Source organism: Sporobolomyces koalae (assembly GCF_050403365.1).
Source record: "Sporobolomyces koalae JCM15063 DNA, S_koalae_JCM15063T_v1_ctg12, whole genome shotgun sequence".
NCBI classification, from domain to species: Eukaryota; Fungi; Basidiomycota; class Microbotryomycetes; order Sporidiobolales; family Sporidiobolaceae; genus Sporobolomyces; species Sporobolomyces koalae.
Window position 1 is genome coordinate 318,760 of NW_027481759.1, and position 12,899 is coordinate 331,658.

Consider the following 12,899-nt stretch of genomic DNA (forward strand, 5'->3'; position numbering starts at 1 on the left):
CCGAACCCGAATGAGCTCCACACCCACCACCGCAGGGAGCTCTGCCACCGCTCACGTCCACCAGCACCTGCATCTCGCCCCTGCGTACGCCCTCTCACCGCAACTGCCTGCCAGCCTGCGCCCCACTGCGTCAACCACTCCGTCATCATCAGCTCGACTCGCGTCGCGCCCCTCTTCCACCGTCAAAGGCAAAGCCGTCGTACCCGAGCCGAGACCGTGGCAGCCTGAGGATCTCCGAGCGCTCGTGCTCGAGTACTTGCTCAGCGAATGTTGCGGCGACACGGCCGAGGCGTTCGCAAACGAGATCGACACGCGCGAACGCGAGACTCAATCTCATGCAGCCGAGCATGACCCGGCTTCGAGCGACGAACATGACATGCAAGGCGTCGAAGCGACTCCGCCTCCAGAAGACTGGTCGAAACCCGAAAACGATGAGCAATCGCACGAGGTGGATGACCACTGCAACGAGTCGAGAGGCATCCTGAGTCGAGAACGACTGCGTGACGTTCGACTCCGACAGGGTAAGCCTACCGACGATTCCGTGAACACCAGCGCTGAACTTGCTCATGCGCTTTCGACAGCGATCCGAGAATCCGTCCTGCAGGGGCGGATAGCCCAGACGATCAGTCTCTTGAACGAACACTACCCTCAAGTCCTCGCGCCTTCTGTCGCATCGTCTCCTTTGAAATTCGCACCACCACATCACCAATCAGCGAAACAAACCACTTCATGCACTCCGTCAACGTTCTTCGTCCTGTCCGAAACGGCAGTCTCGCCCGCCACGCTGCCCTTGACTCCGAAACCCTCGATTCCTATCGTCGGTGCGACATTTGGTTCATGGGCGACCTCGACCGCACCCGAGATCTTGTCGCTCAATCTACAACTGCAGGCTTTCGTCGAGCTCATGAGAACAGGACACGCTACCTCTGCACTCTCGACGCCCTCAACTCCCACTTCTTCAGTCGCTGGAGGTCAAGGTGGCAGTGGCAGCGAAGACGCCGGTATGAGTTCTTCGGTTGCCTCGCTCGCTTCCTCGACCACGTCGACTTCGTTACTCTCGACCGCAATCACCGCGTCTCAATCTCTCTTGACTTCGATCCGATCGTTGCCACCGTCCAAGGACAAGGAGAGTTTCGAACGTGAATGCGTCGATGTCTGTGGTTTGCTGGCGTACAAAGACTTGACAAACTGTCCGGTTCGAGGGTACCTCGAAATGTCGAGACGTGAAGGACTCGCAGAGATGGTCAACAGTGCGATCCTACGTAAGTGCCAAGTTGTCGACGTTTCTTGAAAGATGTATTGCACGCTCAACCTTTTGCCCCTTAGAACGCACGAATCGGACACCTTTGCCTCTTCTAGCACTCGCAGCTCGACAAGCGACTGCAACTTGGCAAACTTTGGCAGAACTCAAAGTTCAATTCCCTCCTGTTCCTGCTACCTCGAGTACGACAAATCAGAATGGTACTACCAAGACGAAAGTTACGAAAGTGAGGGCGTGCTCTTTCTGTTTCACCATTCGTTTCCGCTCATGTGGTCCTCGAAAAACCCTGTCTTGTTGTGATGCAGACCTATCCGGTTTTCGATTTCGCTCAATTCGTCAACTCGAACCCGACAGATCCTCCCAAATCTATCGAATGATATGACACCGATTCTGAACTTTCTCCGATGCAATCACTCAATGCGTCTCTTCCAGATTGATCTTTCTCTCTCTCTCTCGACAAACCTGTTGTAGTATCTCGCAGCGACTCGCTTCTTTTCTTTCCAACTCTGTTGACCAAGCCCTTCCTGTATTTGCACCGTCCAAGAATTGTCACAAAATGGATCCTTTGAGCTGAGAGAGCTGAAGAATAGACTGTTTCGACCTCGACCAACATGTATGCCTAGTTTCAGTCCTTGCATAGCTTTTTTTTTCTTTGGACTAATGCGCCCAAACTAGAGAACGATCAGGGTATTTCCAAGTAGGTGAAACTCGATATGGTCCGGCATGAAAAACTACGAGAAATCGAAATACCAAGGAGAAAGGAAGTAATACTGAAAAAAAGAAGTTGTGCGTTGCAGGGGAGAGAAAAGAACAACCAGATCAATGAAACTGTTTTACATGCCCTTGGCGTAGTTGCCCTTGGCGTAGAACGCCTCGAGCCTCGCGATAATGTCTCCCAACGCCGTGTTCCACTTGACCAACTCCGCATCGACGTTGGCGGTCGGAGGACCCAACTTGGCGTAAAAGTCGGATCGGTAAGGGCACGCCTTCATCGCCAACTGTCGAGAGGGAAAAAAAGATCGAAATCAGCTTGACGGATTCGAGGCAGTAGATTGTGCAAGGGCAAGACTGACAGAGAAGACAGGTCGAACAACAAACGAGTGGTGTTGCTTGAGCGTGACATCGTAAGCGCCTTGGAATGAAGTGTTGAGTTCTTCAGCCTTGTTTGCTTGAGATCGTTGCAGCGCGGTTTGGGTAAACTTCAATCCTCTGATCACGTCGAGACCATCACCGCCGACGATCAGGTCAGTTCACGCGAGATGTGGAGAGAAACTTTCGAGAGTGTGCACGCACCGGATCAACCACAAGAGGCCCTCGGTAGCGGTCTTTTTCTTCTCTCCCTTCTCTCCATCGACGAGTTTCTCGAGGGTCGAGTTGCCAGCAGTGTTCTGCTCGTATCGGTCGCGGATTTTCTGCGAGGGCACAGGAAGGGGAATTCGGAAGTTAGGAGAATCGACGAAATTATGCGGAAACTGGTTTTGTAGAGGTTCACACACCTTGACGTTTCCGTTCATGTCGTTCTTGACGACCGAGAAGGCAGCACTGCCGAGGAGATCTGCATCGGAGGTTCGCGTGAGCCGAGATTGAGAGAACGAGCATGAAGGAGGCGGTGCGTGATATGCGCGATCACAAGTCCTCCGCGACTACTGACCAAAGATGCCGATCAGGCCCTGGGTCGCTTCGAGGAATTGGACCGTGTCGACACCTTCTTCCGTGACGGGAACATCGGCGAACGACTGGTGGACGGTTCGGAAGCGAGTGTCGTGGAGGTTCAGCGCGTGTGAGCTTCTGTACAAGCGCAATCACGCGAGGAGACTTGAGCAGACGCACCTTTTGGACGGTGTCAAAGTAGGTAGACATGGTGAACGAGGCGTAGAGTGAGAGGAGCGAGACGCGAACGAGGATGCGGAAACGACTGCCTAGACTGAGGACGCGGAGCACTCGCCGACTCGCGCCCTTCGATCTCCCCTCACCTCTCCCTCGATTCCCGTAACCATGCCTGCGGTGAGTCTATGCTCCTAGCTTTGCTCGCACGCCCGAAGCGAGTCCGCTGGGCAGGAAAAGTGCTTCGAACTCGACGAGACTGATTGGTTCAATCGCGATTTCGATGAAACCCTAGGTCGGCAAGTCGTTCGCTTCCCTCTTCTCCCGCAACTCGGTGTTCGTGGGAACCGTCTTCTTCGGTGAGTACCTGTTCCTCGCTGCTGGACGAGCGCTTCCACCGCGAGAGTTGCGAGACTGATGAACATTGCTTCCTCTGACGCCTTGTTCGCCCCTCTTGTTCACCGCTCGCTCTACGCACTTGTGCCATTCGATCTTGCACTCAACGCGACTATCACTGCCGCGCGAACCTCTCACTCGTGACTTTTAGGTGCCTTCGCCTTTGGTATCGGATACGACAAGGTCACCTCGGCATTCTGGGACTCGCACAACGCCGGCAAGCAATGGAAGGAGTGAGTCTACCCCTGCCCATACTCGCTCTCTCTCTCTCGAATGTCCTCCAAACGCGCGAGTGACTGACTTTGCTTCGGAATGGCTGGAAATCATCAAACAGCATTCGCGCCAAGTATGTCGAGGATGCTTAAATGCGTAGAGAGTTCTCGAATCGAATTGTATGGACGTACGAGGATGCAACTCTAGATAGGTGCCATGTTCCCCCGTGAAGAGAGTGGCAACGCAATCAAGCGTCATCTCGCTGCCTTTCCTCTGCGCAGCAGGTACTTATCCGCCCTGGCTGATGAGACTTGGGGCTCCAACGGTTCTGTGCATCTGCGGACTTTCAAACAGCAGCAACGTGCTGGTTTGTAGACGCTGCCTGGCAGCCCATGTAATTGCTCATTCGGGCTAGAATTTGCTCGCGATCTTCTACATTATTCACACTCAAGTTTTGACTTCTCAGGGCTAGTGCCGAGGTAACAGATTTTACGCAGAGAAACGTTGGATGGACCAGGTGCATGTTCGAATGTTCAAAACACCGCTTGTCCCTCGGATTTGAACGTCACCACTGGTCATCCCACTTGGTCCACCCCAATCATTGTATGGGCGATTCTTCGACTGCAACATCCGTGTCTGAGCGGACGCCTTTGCTCTCGAATGATGCCTCCACTCGTCGTGATCGCTCGCCCTCCCCCACCGACTCGGCCCGATCATCTCATCTAACGACCGCCTCGACCACCACGGTCAAACCGACACCATCACGGGATTCTCGAGAGCAAGATGCAACGATCGACACCGCGACCGAACCTTCGCTGTTGACCAAGTTCATCAAGTTCTCTCTCCTGTGGGGAACAATCAGCGCGGTCGTCCTGTTCTGCATCGTCCAAAGTATTCGCAAAGGTCATGGCGAGTTTGATTGGAAGACTGCACTCAAGAAAGCTGGAGGTGGAGGTCTCGCGGGTGCGCTCTCGATGGTACTTCAAGTCCTACTCCTGATGCCACTGCGCACGACGATGAACTACCAGTATGCACATGGTGGAACTTCGTTCTCGCACTCGTTCAACGTCCTCAAACGTCAAGGCGGGTACTCGAGATTCTATGCAGGCCTGGTACCGGCTCTCGTACAGGGTCCAGTTGCGAGATTCGGAGACACGGCGAGTAATGCAGGAGTCCTCGCCCTACTCGCGAGTAACGAATGGTTGAAGGATTTACCGACGGCGATCAAGACGGCGCTCGCGAGTCTGTTGGGAGCCTTGTTCAGGATGGTCCTCACGCCCGTCGACACGCTCAAAACTACGATGCAAACCGAATCGAATGCACGAGCTCTCGTCGTCCTGAGAGATCGTATCCGAAATGATGGACCGGGCACTCTGTGGAATGGAGCGTGGGCTACCGCAGCGGCAAATTTCGTTGGTTCGTTCCCATGGTGCGCTCAGTTCCCCATCATCTCTTCCTCCATCCTGCCCCTTCTCTACCCACCTTGACTGCAGCTATCTTATAAGTACTGAATTTCGTGATCGATTGCGCACAGGTTTGCCACCTACAACTATTTATCCCAAAACCTTCCAATGCCTTCCGAAGATCCGACCCTCCATTCTCGGGTTGCCTTGACCTTGCTCAAACTGTCACGTCAAGCGTTGATCGGGTTCGTGAGCTCGGTCGTGTCCGACACGATCAGCAACAGTCTACGTGTGATCAAAACGTACCGTCAAACTTCAGATCGAAACGTAGGATACCGTCAGTCTCTTCTTCTTCTTCTTCTTTACGCCGAAAAGCTGTCCCTCAAAATCGTATTCGTCAACCTCTTTACTGAAACCCCTCGGATTTCTGTTTCGACTAGGTCAAGCAACTCGAGAGATTTTGGCGAAAGAAGGACCGAAAGGGTTGTTTGGTCGAGGACTCAAAACTCGATTGTTGGCAAACGGGTTACAAGGGATCTTGTTCAGTGTCTTGTGGAAAGTGTTTCAAGAATTGATCGAAGGTCGGAAAGATCCTGGGAACAAACTTGTCGGCTCTCCCTCTAGCTCTCCCGTTCGTTCGCTATATCGAACCGGACTTGAACCCTAGAGGTCATTCGAGTCATCCTTTTGCCTTTATTTATCTGTTGTTGCTATTCATTGAAAGAAACTAAAAAGTACTGTTGCCTCAAATTTTCGAAACCTTCTTTCCCGCATATGAATACAAGTCTTGTTACTCTATGATATTCGACTAGGAAAAAGTTCTACACTTTCAGCACTGTAGTGTCAATCTCGGATGTGTCTTGGTTCAGCGTTTTGCTTTCGATTTCTTCTTCAGTTCGATGTTGCAATTCGTCCCCACGTTCTGGATCCTTCTTTGTCTCTGCTGGTAAGCTCGTCGTCTCTTTCGCGAGAGTGTACTGTCCACTCCATCCTACCCATCCTTGCGCCCTCGGACCCCTTGCGAACAACAAGAATAAAGCTGTAACTCCGAGCGCGACGTGGAGACCGTATGGAGCTCTCCAACCGTATCGTAAGAAAAGTTTCGGTCCAGCGGCTGAACCCGTCGCTTGCCTGCGGTTTTTACAAGTCGTGAAGAGATTGAAAAGGTTTCAACATCTGCGTGGCGACGCACTTTTAATAAGTTGCGGCGAGGCTTACCCTGCGAAAACGAACGCCATGTAGACACCATTGATTCTGCCTCGACTGAGCGGGTCGATCCTGACACGAAGGAAGTAGCATCCTGTCAGTAATGAGGATACTCGCTGCCCTTCTGTAGAAGTGGAATCCGAGTCTCACGAGTAGATACGACCTTGTTGACCAATGGTGTTTGATTGATGGAAAATGTCGACACCTAGACAAGGAGGCAACCTTCTCGTTCAGCGAGCGAAATCTGACAGATTGGATCAGAACCAAGAAGGGAGCGCACAAATACATGCGATGATGACGGGAGCCAAGCTCAGACCGGCACTTCCGAGGCACATGACCGCGATGAGAGTTTGTCCCGAGAGCGCGAGTAGGCAGACGACCCAAGGGTTGAGGCGGTCAGTTAGCTTGCCGACCCAAGGAACCGAAAAGATTGCGACGATGCCAGTTAAGCCGAACAAGCCGATCTCGAACCTGTCACACATAGGAAGAGAGACGTGAGTAACTTGACGATGACGGGTCAATAGGATCTTTTCAGCGCACGTGTCGTAAGAGAAAGGCGAAGCAGAGAGCAAAAATGTCAAGGTCGTCCACCAACTGACCATGATCGCAGTCATGCAGAACCCAATCAAGCAAGCTTGGATGAGTACCGGCTTGGTCAAGAAGATCGTGACCATACTATCACAGGAATCTCGTCAACACCATCAAGATTGTGCTTGTCATCACGTCGGAAACGCCTGACTCACCTCTTCAAGATACCAAAATAGCTCAATCCTGTCGATTTTTTCGGAAAATCCGGAAGGAACCAATAGAGCGTCGCGAGTAGGACATATTGCGTGCCGGAAGCGAGGTAGAACGTATAACTGCGAGCGGTTCCAGGATCAGCTCGTCTTTTTCTTCGTTGATTCCACTGTCGGTACTGACTGTGGTTGACCTGAAAACCGGGTCACGATACCGGCAAAGACGCGTCCGACGACCATACCCGCGAGTAATCCTGCAACTGTGATGGACACGGCTGCATATCTACGAGCTGGAGGGGCACTGTCGGCTGTGAGAGGGTTGACCACTTGCGGAGTCACCTGTCGACCGAATTCGAGCAATCAGTGACAGGTCGCCTTACTCTGTCTTGACGGGAAGAAATGCTCGACTGTACCGTGAATAGTCCGACAACGAAAGCAAGCGCCTTGAAGCCAGCGAACGAAGTGACGGTTGCTTGTCCAAGCGAAAGCGTCGAAGTCAAGAAGACCAGCGCGAGTAAAAGCGGTCTCCGAGGTACAAGATCTCCCAGTGGGGTTAGAAGAAGAAGCTGCCGATGGACCGCTGTTTCAACGGAAAGCGTTTCTTCCGAGCTTGGGGAAATGGCTAACGCACGCCGACCAGGTATCCAGCTTGCAGTAGAGACGGTACGAGCGTGATTTCGTCGTACGTAACGTTGAACTGCTCTGCCAGTTGCACGAGAATCTGGAACATAGATGGCTTCAGCACTTGACTCGAGCACTGCAATCAACTGAAAGCTGACAGGTTGCGGATCTGGCAGCGAGGCGCTCGTCAATGAAGTTGCGTTGCGTCTGAGTGCTTTTCACGGCTCACAATAGATGTTGGCCACCGTAAAACAACTTGTTGCTGACAGTAAGAGGTTCAAAGCGAGCGTGAATCGAAACGGCTCTGCGCTCTGTCTACATCGTCTAGGGATAGGCAAGAAGCCAAAGTCTTGTGTTCGTGGCAGTTGCTGTACCGTCGCCTTGGACGATTCGGCTGGAACGAGTGGAGGTTGCTTGAAACCTGATTGCCGTTCAACGTTGACCTGTTCCGCCAGCGTCGACGTGCTTGATGCATTCGGCGTCGTACCAGTCGTCGAGGTCATGTCGAAAGAGCTGTCGACGCAGGTAGCATGAAGGAGCAAAAGTCGATACCGAAGATATAAGTGGGGGATTAGGCAATCAGCGCTAGTTGGCGCCGCGGGCCAAGCCGGTTCGCGCGAGTCGCGGCCAAATTTCTCGCAATGACTATGAGACGAAGCACATCTATACATGACACGACTAATTGTAATTCTACTCTTTCTATACGTGTTCGATTCTGTAAGAGGATGCGAGTACTAGAGAGGAAGAAGAGTCTAATAAAGTTTATGTAAAGCCAGAACAAAATCCGGAAAGATATCTATACCTCGATCTTGGTGGCCTGCTCGGGTTCGTCCGGGAGAACAGCTCCTTCTTGCTGTTCGAGACTCATCGCAATCTTCGAGCGCGCACGGAGACGAGGACCGACTGTCATCGAGGTTTCGAGATGCGTCAGTGATTGAGGCACAAGCTGAAATTTCCAGAGAAACCGTGGCTCACAGATAATCAGAAGCCAGATCACACCCGACATGAAAGAAGCGATGCCACCGAGGACCGTCGAAGCGATCGGGAACGTGAGGTTGTCGTACATCGAGACGGCAAAGAACGGGAAGCACGCGCCGAGCACGTTTCGGAGAAGTGACTGGGCGGCTTGACCAGACGACGAGTACGACATGTAGACATCACCGATGTACACGTACGTAGCGTGGTACATGGTGTACGCGCCAAAGTTGAGGGTGCAGAGGAAGATGCACGGAACGACCCAGTGGATCCAGGGTCGAGCGCTACAAGGGAGCTACAAATTAGCATACCTTGTCGGTGGAGCCGAATAGCTGTAAAGTTTCGGCTTACGTCCAAGCAAAGCAGAAGAACGAGATCGCAAAGAGGATACTGCCGACACCGGCCGTGTACAGTCGCACCTCTGGCTTGGCTCGTCCACCGCCTTTGACGATCGCCCTCTGATACATGGGTTCTTGAATGAGGATGTTCGAGACGGTGGCGAATGCAGCGCCGATGAAACCACAAATCAAGATCGAGTGCGAAGTGCCTTGGTTGAAACCGTAGCTGAGCGGAAAAAATGAAGAGATTGATCAGCTTGAGAGTCTCTTCCACAAACCCGACTGGAGACTCACTTGACTGCGAAGACGTGCGAGGCAGAACCGATCAAAAGGAAGACGTTTCTGCATCGACACCGATCGTGTCAGCGATCATACGAAGCGCGAGAAAGCACGTCGAGACCTGAACTGACCCCCACTATTATCGAGAACATGATCCACAAGGATGCGAAGAGAAAGGTCAGCAGACGACCGCAAGGACACATGGTAGATCAGGGAGCAATCACGTACAACTGCAAAACATCGAAATCGTCAGCACGGAGCGAATGCAGCACAGAAGAGGCAACGAATCTCACCAAAACCGATAGCAAGACTGAGGGCAGTGACGATGGGCTCAGTGAAGAGGTAGAGGAGAGGACGCGAGAGCGAGATCTTGAGCATTTCCAACCATCCTTCGGCCTGATCGGCGCCTTCGACGTAGTGAGGTTTTCCGGTCTCCTTGGTGAGCTTGGCGCATCGCTTGCGAAGGATGACTTCACCACGACTACAAAGAGACATACGTGGGCGAGACGTCAGTGTTTCTCCCGACATCGCACAGCTTCAAGGAGCGCAAAATCGAACTGACGTTTCGGCAAAGCAGAACAGCACGTAGAGGAAGACGGCTCCGTTGGTAGCGAGTTGAAGCCAGTACACGTTCGCCCACCCGGTCTTGAACGCAACCCAGTTCGAGACGAGGGGCCCGGTAGCGTTCGCGGTGAAAACCGTGAGAACGAAGAAACCAAAGTAGAAACCTCGGTTGACTTTGGGAAAGATGTCGGTCAGAATTCCGGCGCTGGTCGGTCCTTCGATGCATGCGGCAGTACCCTGCACGAGTCGGGAGAAGATGAGGGCGTAGACGTTCGGGGCGAGGGCCATGGGGATGAACAGCAACATGCTGGCAATCGGTTGAATGAGGTTCAGTGTTTGAACAGAGCAAGTTGGTGAGTTTTCCGATATAACGCGCAAGGAATCTTGGGTCTCACATTATGAAGGTACAGATGACGAGTTGCGAGCGTCGACCAAACGTTTCACTGATGGGTGCCAGAAGTAGCGGACCGATTCCGAGCATGACAAGGTCTGAACAGCGACGCAAGCGACACTTTAGGTGATACGGTCATATCGAAGACGGAGCACGAAAGCACGTACAGGTAAAGGAAGACGCTGCAGGGTCACGAATCCATCATGCGAATTGGAGATTCAGTATAGTGCCACTGCAGAGCCCAGCAGGATGCAGTCCTAGCGAAAGGAACGAACCTTGGAAATCCTCGTCCGAAACGCCAGGATGGCTCTTCCTGAATCCTCCCGAAGCAGCTCCATTCGCCGACGCGTTGAACGCTGAAACGTACGTGATCAAAAGCGCCGCCATAAACATCCTCATCTTCTTCGCGAGCGGCCACTGGAACGGGTCCTCGGGGTCGTCCTTCGCAAACCGCACAGGCGACAACTCGAACTCTTGTTTCATCGTGTGGGTCTCTTCCCGTACTTCGGTAGGCTGCAACATGTTGTTCTCAAGGTGTCGACCAAAAGGGTCCGTTGTCTGTTTCGCCAATTGATAACCGAGAAAGTTTCGGTTGAGGAAAGTTGTGGTCGTTCGTGCGAGAAGCCAGGTGAGAGCTTGTTGCTCAACGAGGCGCGGGCAGTATCGAGATTGACTGAAGTAGTCGCAGAGCCGAGTGTAGGAGCAGGCCTGAGAAGAATGGGGAAAGGAAGACCACACAGACTGGCGCCCCCCCAGCGCGGATGCCAACCTTGCGCGCGAAGGTTACTGTAGCTATTTTCAGCTACATTCGCTCGTGATTGGTCAGATGTTGTACCCCGAACCCCCCGAGACCCCCGGGTCACTCCAGCCGGAGCTTTCAGGGAGCTCCGGGCTAATGCGGGACGGGCGCATATCGACCGAGAAATTCGGCTTAGAACTTTCACACTGTCATAGCTGACACACGTGAGGCAAGTAGGCCGACCTCGCCCCCGACACGCAGGGCACTAGGGTAGCGTGCCGTCATGGTTACAGTAGCTGTGGACAAACCCGACCCAGGGCTTGGCATGGAGCCGCCGACCGACGGAATCTGACTTTTACCGAGGGAAATTGAATCGGGGGTTTTATTTTTTTCTTTCTGTTTTTCGGACAGCGAAGGCTCACTGAGTCACATCGATACCACCTCCTGCACATTTTGCAGTCCGAATTTGCTGCAGCGCCGAGACAAGACCGAAGAGACTGTACGGTGAAGTCCCTCGGAATAAGTAACGTATGTAGCCTATACATCCGCGGCAAACACATCAATTGACACCGAGAGGAGACCAGGACTGAAACTGGTACAGAACGCTCTCGTATCGTTGTGACAGAACGTTCAGGGTTTGAATAGACAATTTTCATGGCAACAGGGGAGCCGAAGAAACTGGAAACAAAGAAGAAGAAAAAGAACCTCCCTCGCCCTATCATACATAGATCCACACGCAGCGAAGTGCCTTTCCTCTGTAGCCATACGTTAAACCATTCAGACCCCAAGAAAAAAGAACGATGCGATATGTCAGAAGCCACCACTTGTCACTTATGCATTTCGACAGACTTTTGAACGCGTCGCTATGCATTTCGAGAGAGTTTTGGTCGCGTCCCCTCACGCTCTCGCATTTCTCCGATACCTGATCCTCAACTAGATGAAACCATGTCAAACCTCAAACGCAAGCAAGCCGACCAACTTGGGAACTCTACGACACATGCTACGACGGCCCACCGCTCGAGGTCTCAGCTCACGGTTCAAGATTGGTTGACCGTGTTTGACTGGATGGACCAACATCCTTCAATCACTCAACCTGCCGTCGTTCGACACTTTGAAACGCTCCAGCCTGGACAGGGTCGATTGGTGTTTTCTCAATCAAGTCTCAGTCGCAAGCTCGCACAGAAGGAGGAACTTCTCGCTCGAGTTCGAAATGACCCAACCTCGTTATCGGACAAACGACGGAGGATTGTTCAGCACTCGGACGTCGACGTGAATTCTGAGAATCCAGGCGAAATCGAACAAGCAGACCGTCCGACTCGGGGACAAGACGCGCCGGAAACCGAGGCCTTGATCGCAAAGACAACAAGAGGAGAATCAGCAAACGCAGCTGATCCTGAACCTGGAAAGGAGGAGGACGACGAGGACGATGATGTCGAGGTGATTACACCGACGATCTCCAGGCAACAAGTAATCGAGATGGTGAGCGCAATAATCGCATGGCTCGTTGCGTATGGAGTTTCCGACAAAGATATCGATTTTCTCGCGCAGATGCTCCGCTTCAAAGCAAGACTCGTCCAGGAAGAGCTTCGGAAAGCTAAGCAGAAGGAAGTAAGCAGAAGGATCTCGCTGCGTTTGGGTTCATCAGGGCGAGGGAAAACCCTCATTGACGGGCTCCTTAAATTTCTTTCTTTCTCTTGCCTGATCGATCGTCTTGTTGTTCGGCTCTGTTATTCACCCTGTTGCAGTGATAGTTGTCTACCTACACCCTGAGCGTTCCGTTACAACGATACGAGAGCGTTTCTGTCCCAATTTTCACTCCTCGTCTTCAGTATGAAGATTTTCCGCCGTCGTTTGGATTCAGGCTCTCAGGGCGCGAGTTTCTCTCTCTCATGATGCATTCCCTCAAAGGAGACACCTGAGAGATGCTTGAGCAAACAATGTATGTGTTTCAT

General features: G+C 52.6%; 6 protein-coding genes across 6 annotated transcripts; 3 read left to right on the top strand and 3 right to left on the bottom strand.

Moving 5' to 3' along the window:
* Positions 1–10: 10 nt before the first annotated feature.
* On the top strand, positions 11–1,638 carry JCM15063_002264 (uncharacterized protein; the record flags this gene model as incomplete). Its single annotated transcript, XM_076678167.1, has 3 exons — positions 11–1,262; positions 1,327–1,487; positions 1,567–1,638. 3 exons carry the CDS (start codon positions 11–13, stop codon positions 1,636–1,638), a joined length of 1,485 nt encoding a protein of 494 aa, XP_076534765.1.
* Positions 1,639–2,094: 456 nt separating this feature from the next.
* On the bottom strand, positions 2,095–3,121 carry JCM15063_002265 (GLTP domain-containing protein; the record flags this gene model as incomplete). The annotated part of the gene is made up of 6 exons (XM_076678168.1): positions 2,095–2,259; positions 2,335–2,470; positions 2,555–2,673; positions 2,758–2,816; positions 2,913–2,997; positions 3,092–3,121. The coding sequence occupies 6 exons, from the start codon at positions 3,119–3,121 to the stop codon at positions 2,095–2,097; spliced, it is 594 nt and encodes a 197-aa protein (XP_076534766.1).
* Positions 3,122–4,299: 1,178 nt separating this feature from the next.
* Positions 4,300–5,764, top strand: JCM15063_002266 (uncharacterized protein; the record flags this gene model as incomplete). The annotated part of the gene is made up of 3 exons (XM_076678169.1): positions 4,300–5,123; positions 5,229–5,434; positions 5,538–5,764. The coding sequence occupies 3 exons, from the start codon at positions 4,300–4,302 to the stop codon at positions 5,762–5,764; spliced, it is 1,257 nt and encodes a 418-aa protein (XP_076534767.1).
* A 154-nt stretch (positions 5,765–5,918) lies between these two features.
* JCM15063_002267 (MFS transporter) lies at positions 5,919–8,164 on the bottom strand (the record flags this gene model as incomplete). The annotated part of the gene is made up of 11 exons (XM_076678170.1): positions 5,919–6,228; positions 6,316–6,375; positions 6,454–6,508; positions 6,584–6,774; positions 6,844–6,978; positions 7,047–7,163; positions 7,225–7,379; positions 7,454–7,606; positions 7,672–7,761; positions 7,820–7,830; positions 7,891–8,164. The coding sequence occupies 11 exons, from the start codon at positions 8,162–8,164 to the stop codon at positions 5,919–5,921; spliced, it is 1,551 nt and encodes a 516-aa protein (XP_076534768.1).
* A 293-nt stretch (positions 8,165–8,457) lies between these two features.
* On the bottom strand, positions 8,458–10,730 carry JCM15063_002268 (uncharacterized protein; the record flags this gene model as incomplete). The annotated part of the gene is made up of 11 exons (XM_076678171.1): positions 8,458–8,564; positions 8,637–8,920; positions 8,988–9,200; positions 9,269–9,316; positions 9,385–9,389; positions 9,455–9,483; positions 9,547–9,734; positions 9,816–10,124; positions 10,213–10,306; positions 10,376–10,390; positions 10,484–10,730. 11 exons carry the CDS (start codon positions 10,728–10,730, stop codon positions 8,458–8,460), a joined length of 1,539 nt encoding a protein of 512 aa, XP_076534769.1.
* A 1,162-nt stretch (positions 10,731–11,892) lies between these two features.
* Positions 11,893–12,695, top strand: JCM15063_002269 (uncharacterized protein; the record flags this gene model as incomplete). The annotated part of the gene is made up of 2 exons (XM_076678172.1): positions 11,893–12,555; positions 12,693–12,695. 2 exons carry the CDS (start codon positions 11,893–11,895, stop codon positions 12,693–12,695), a joined length of 666 nt encoding a protein of 221 aa, XP_076534770.1.
* Between the last annotated feature and the right edge of the window lie 204 nt (positions 12,696–12,899).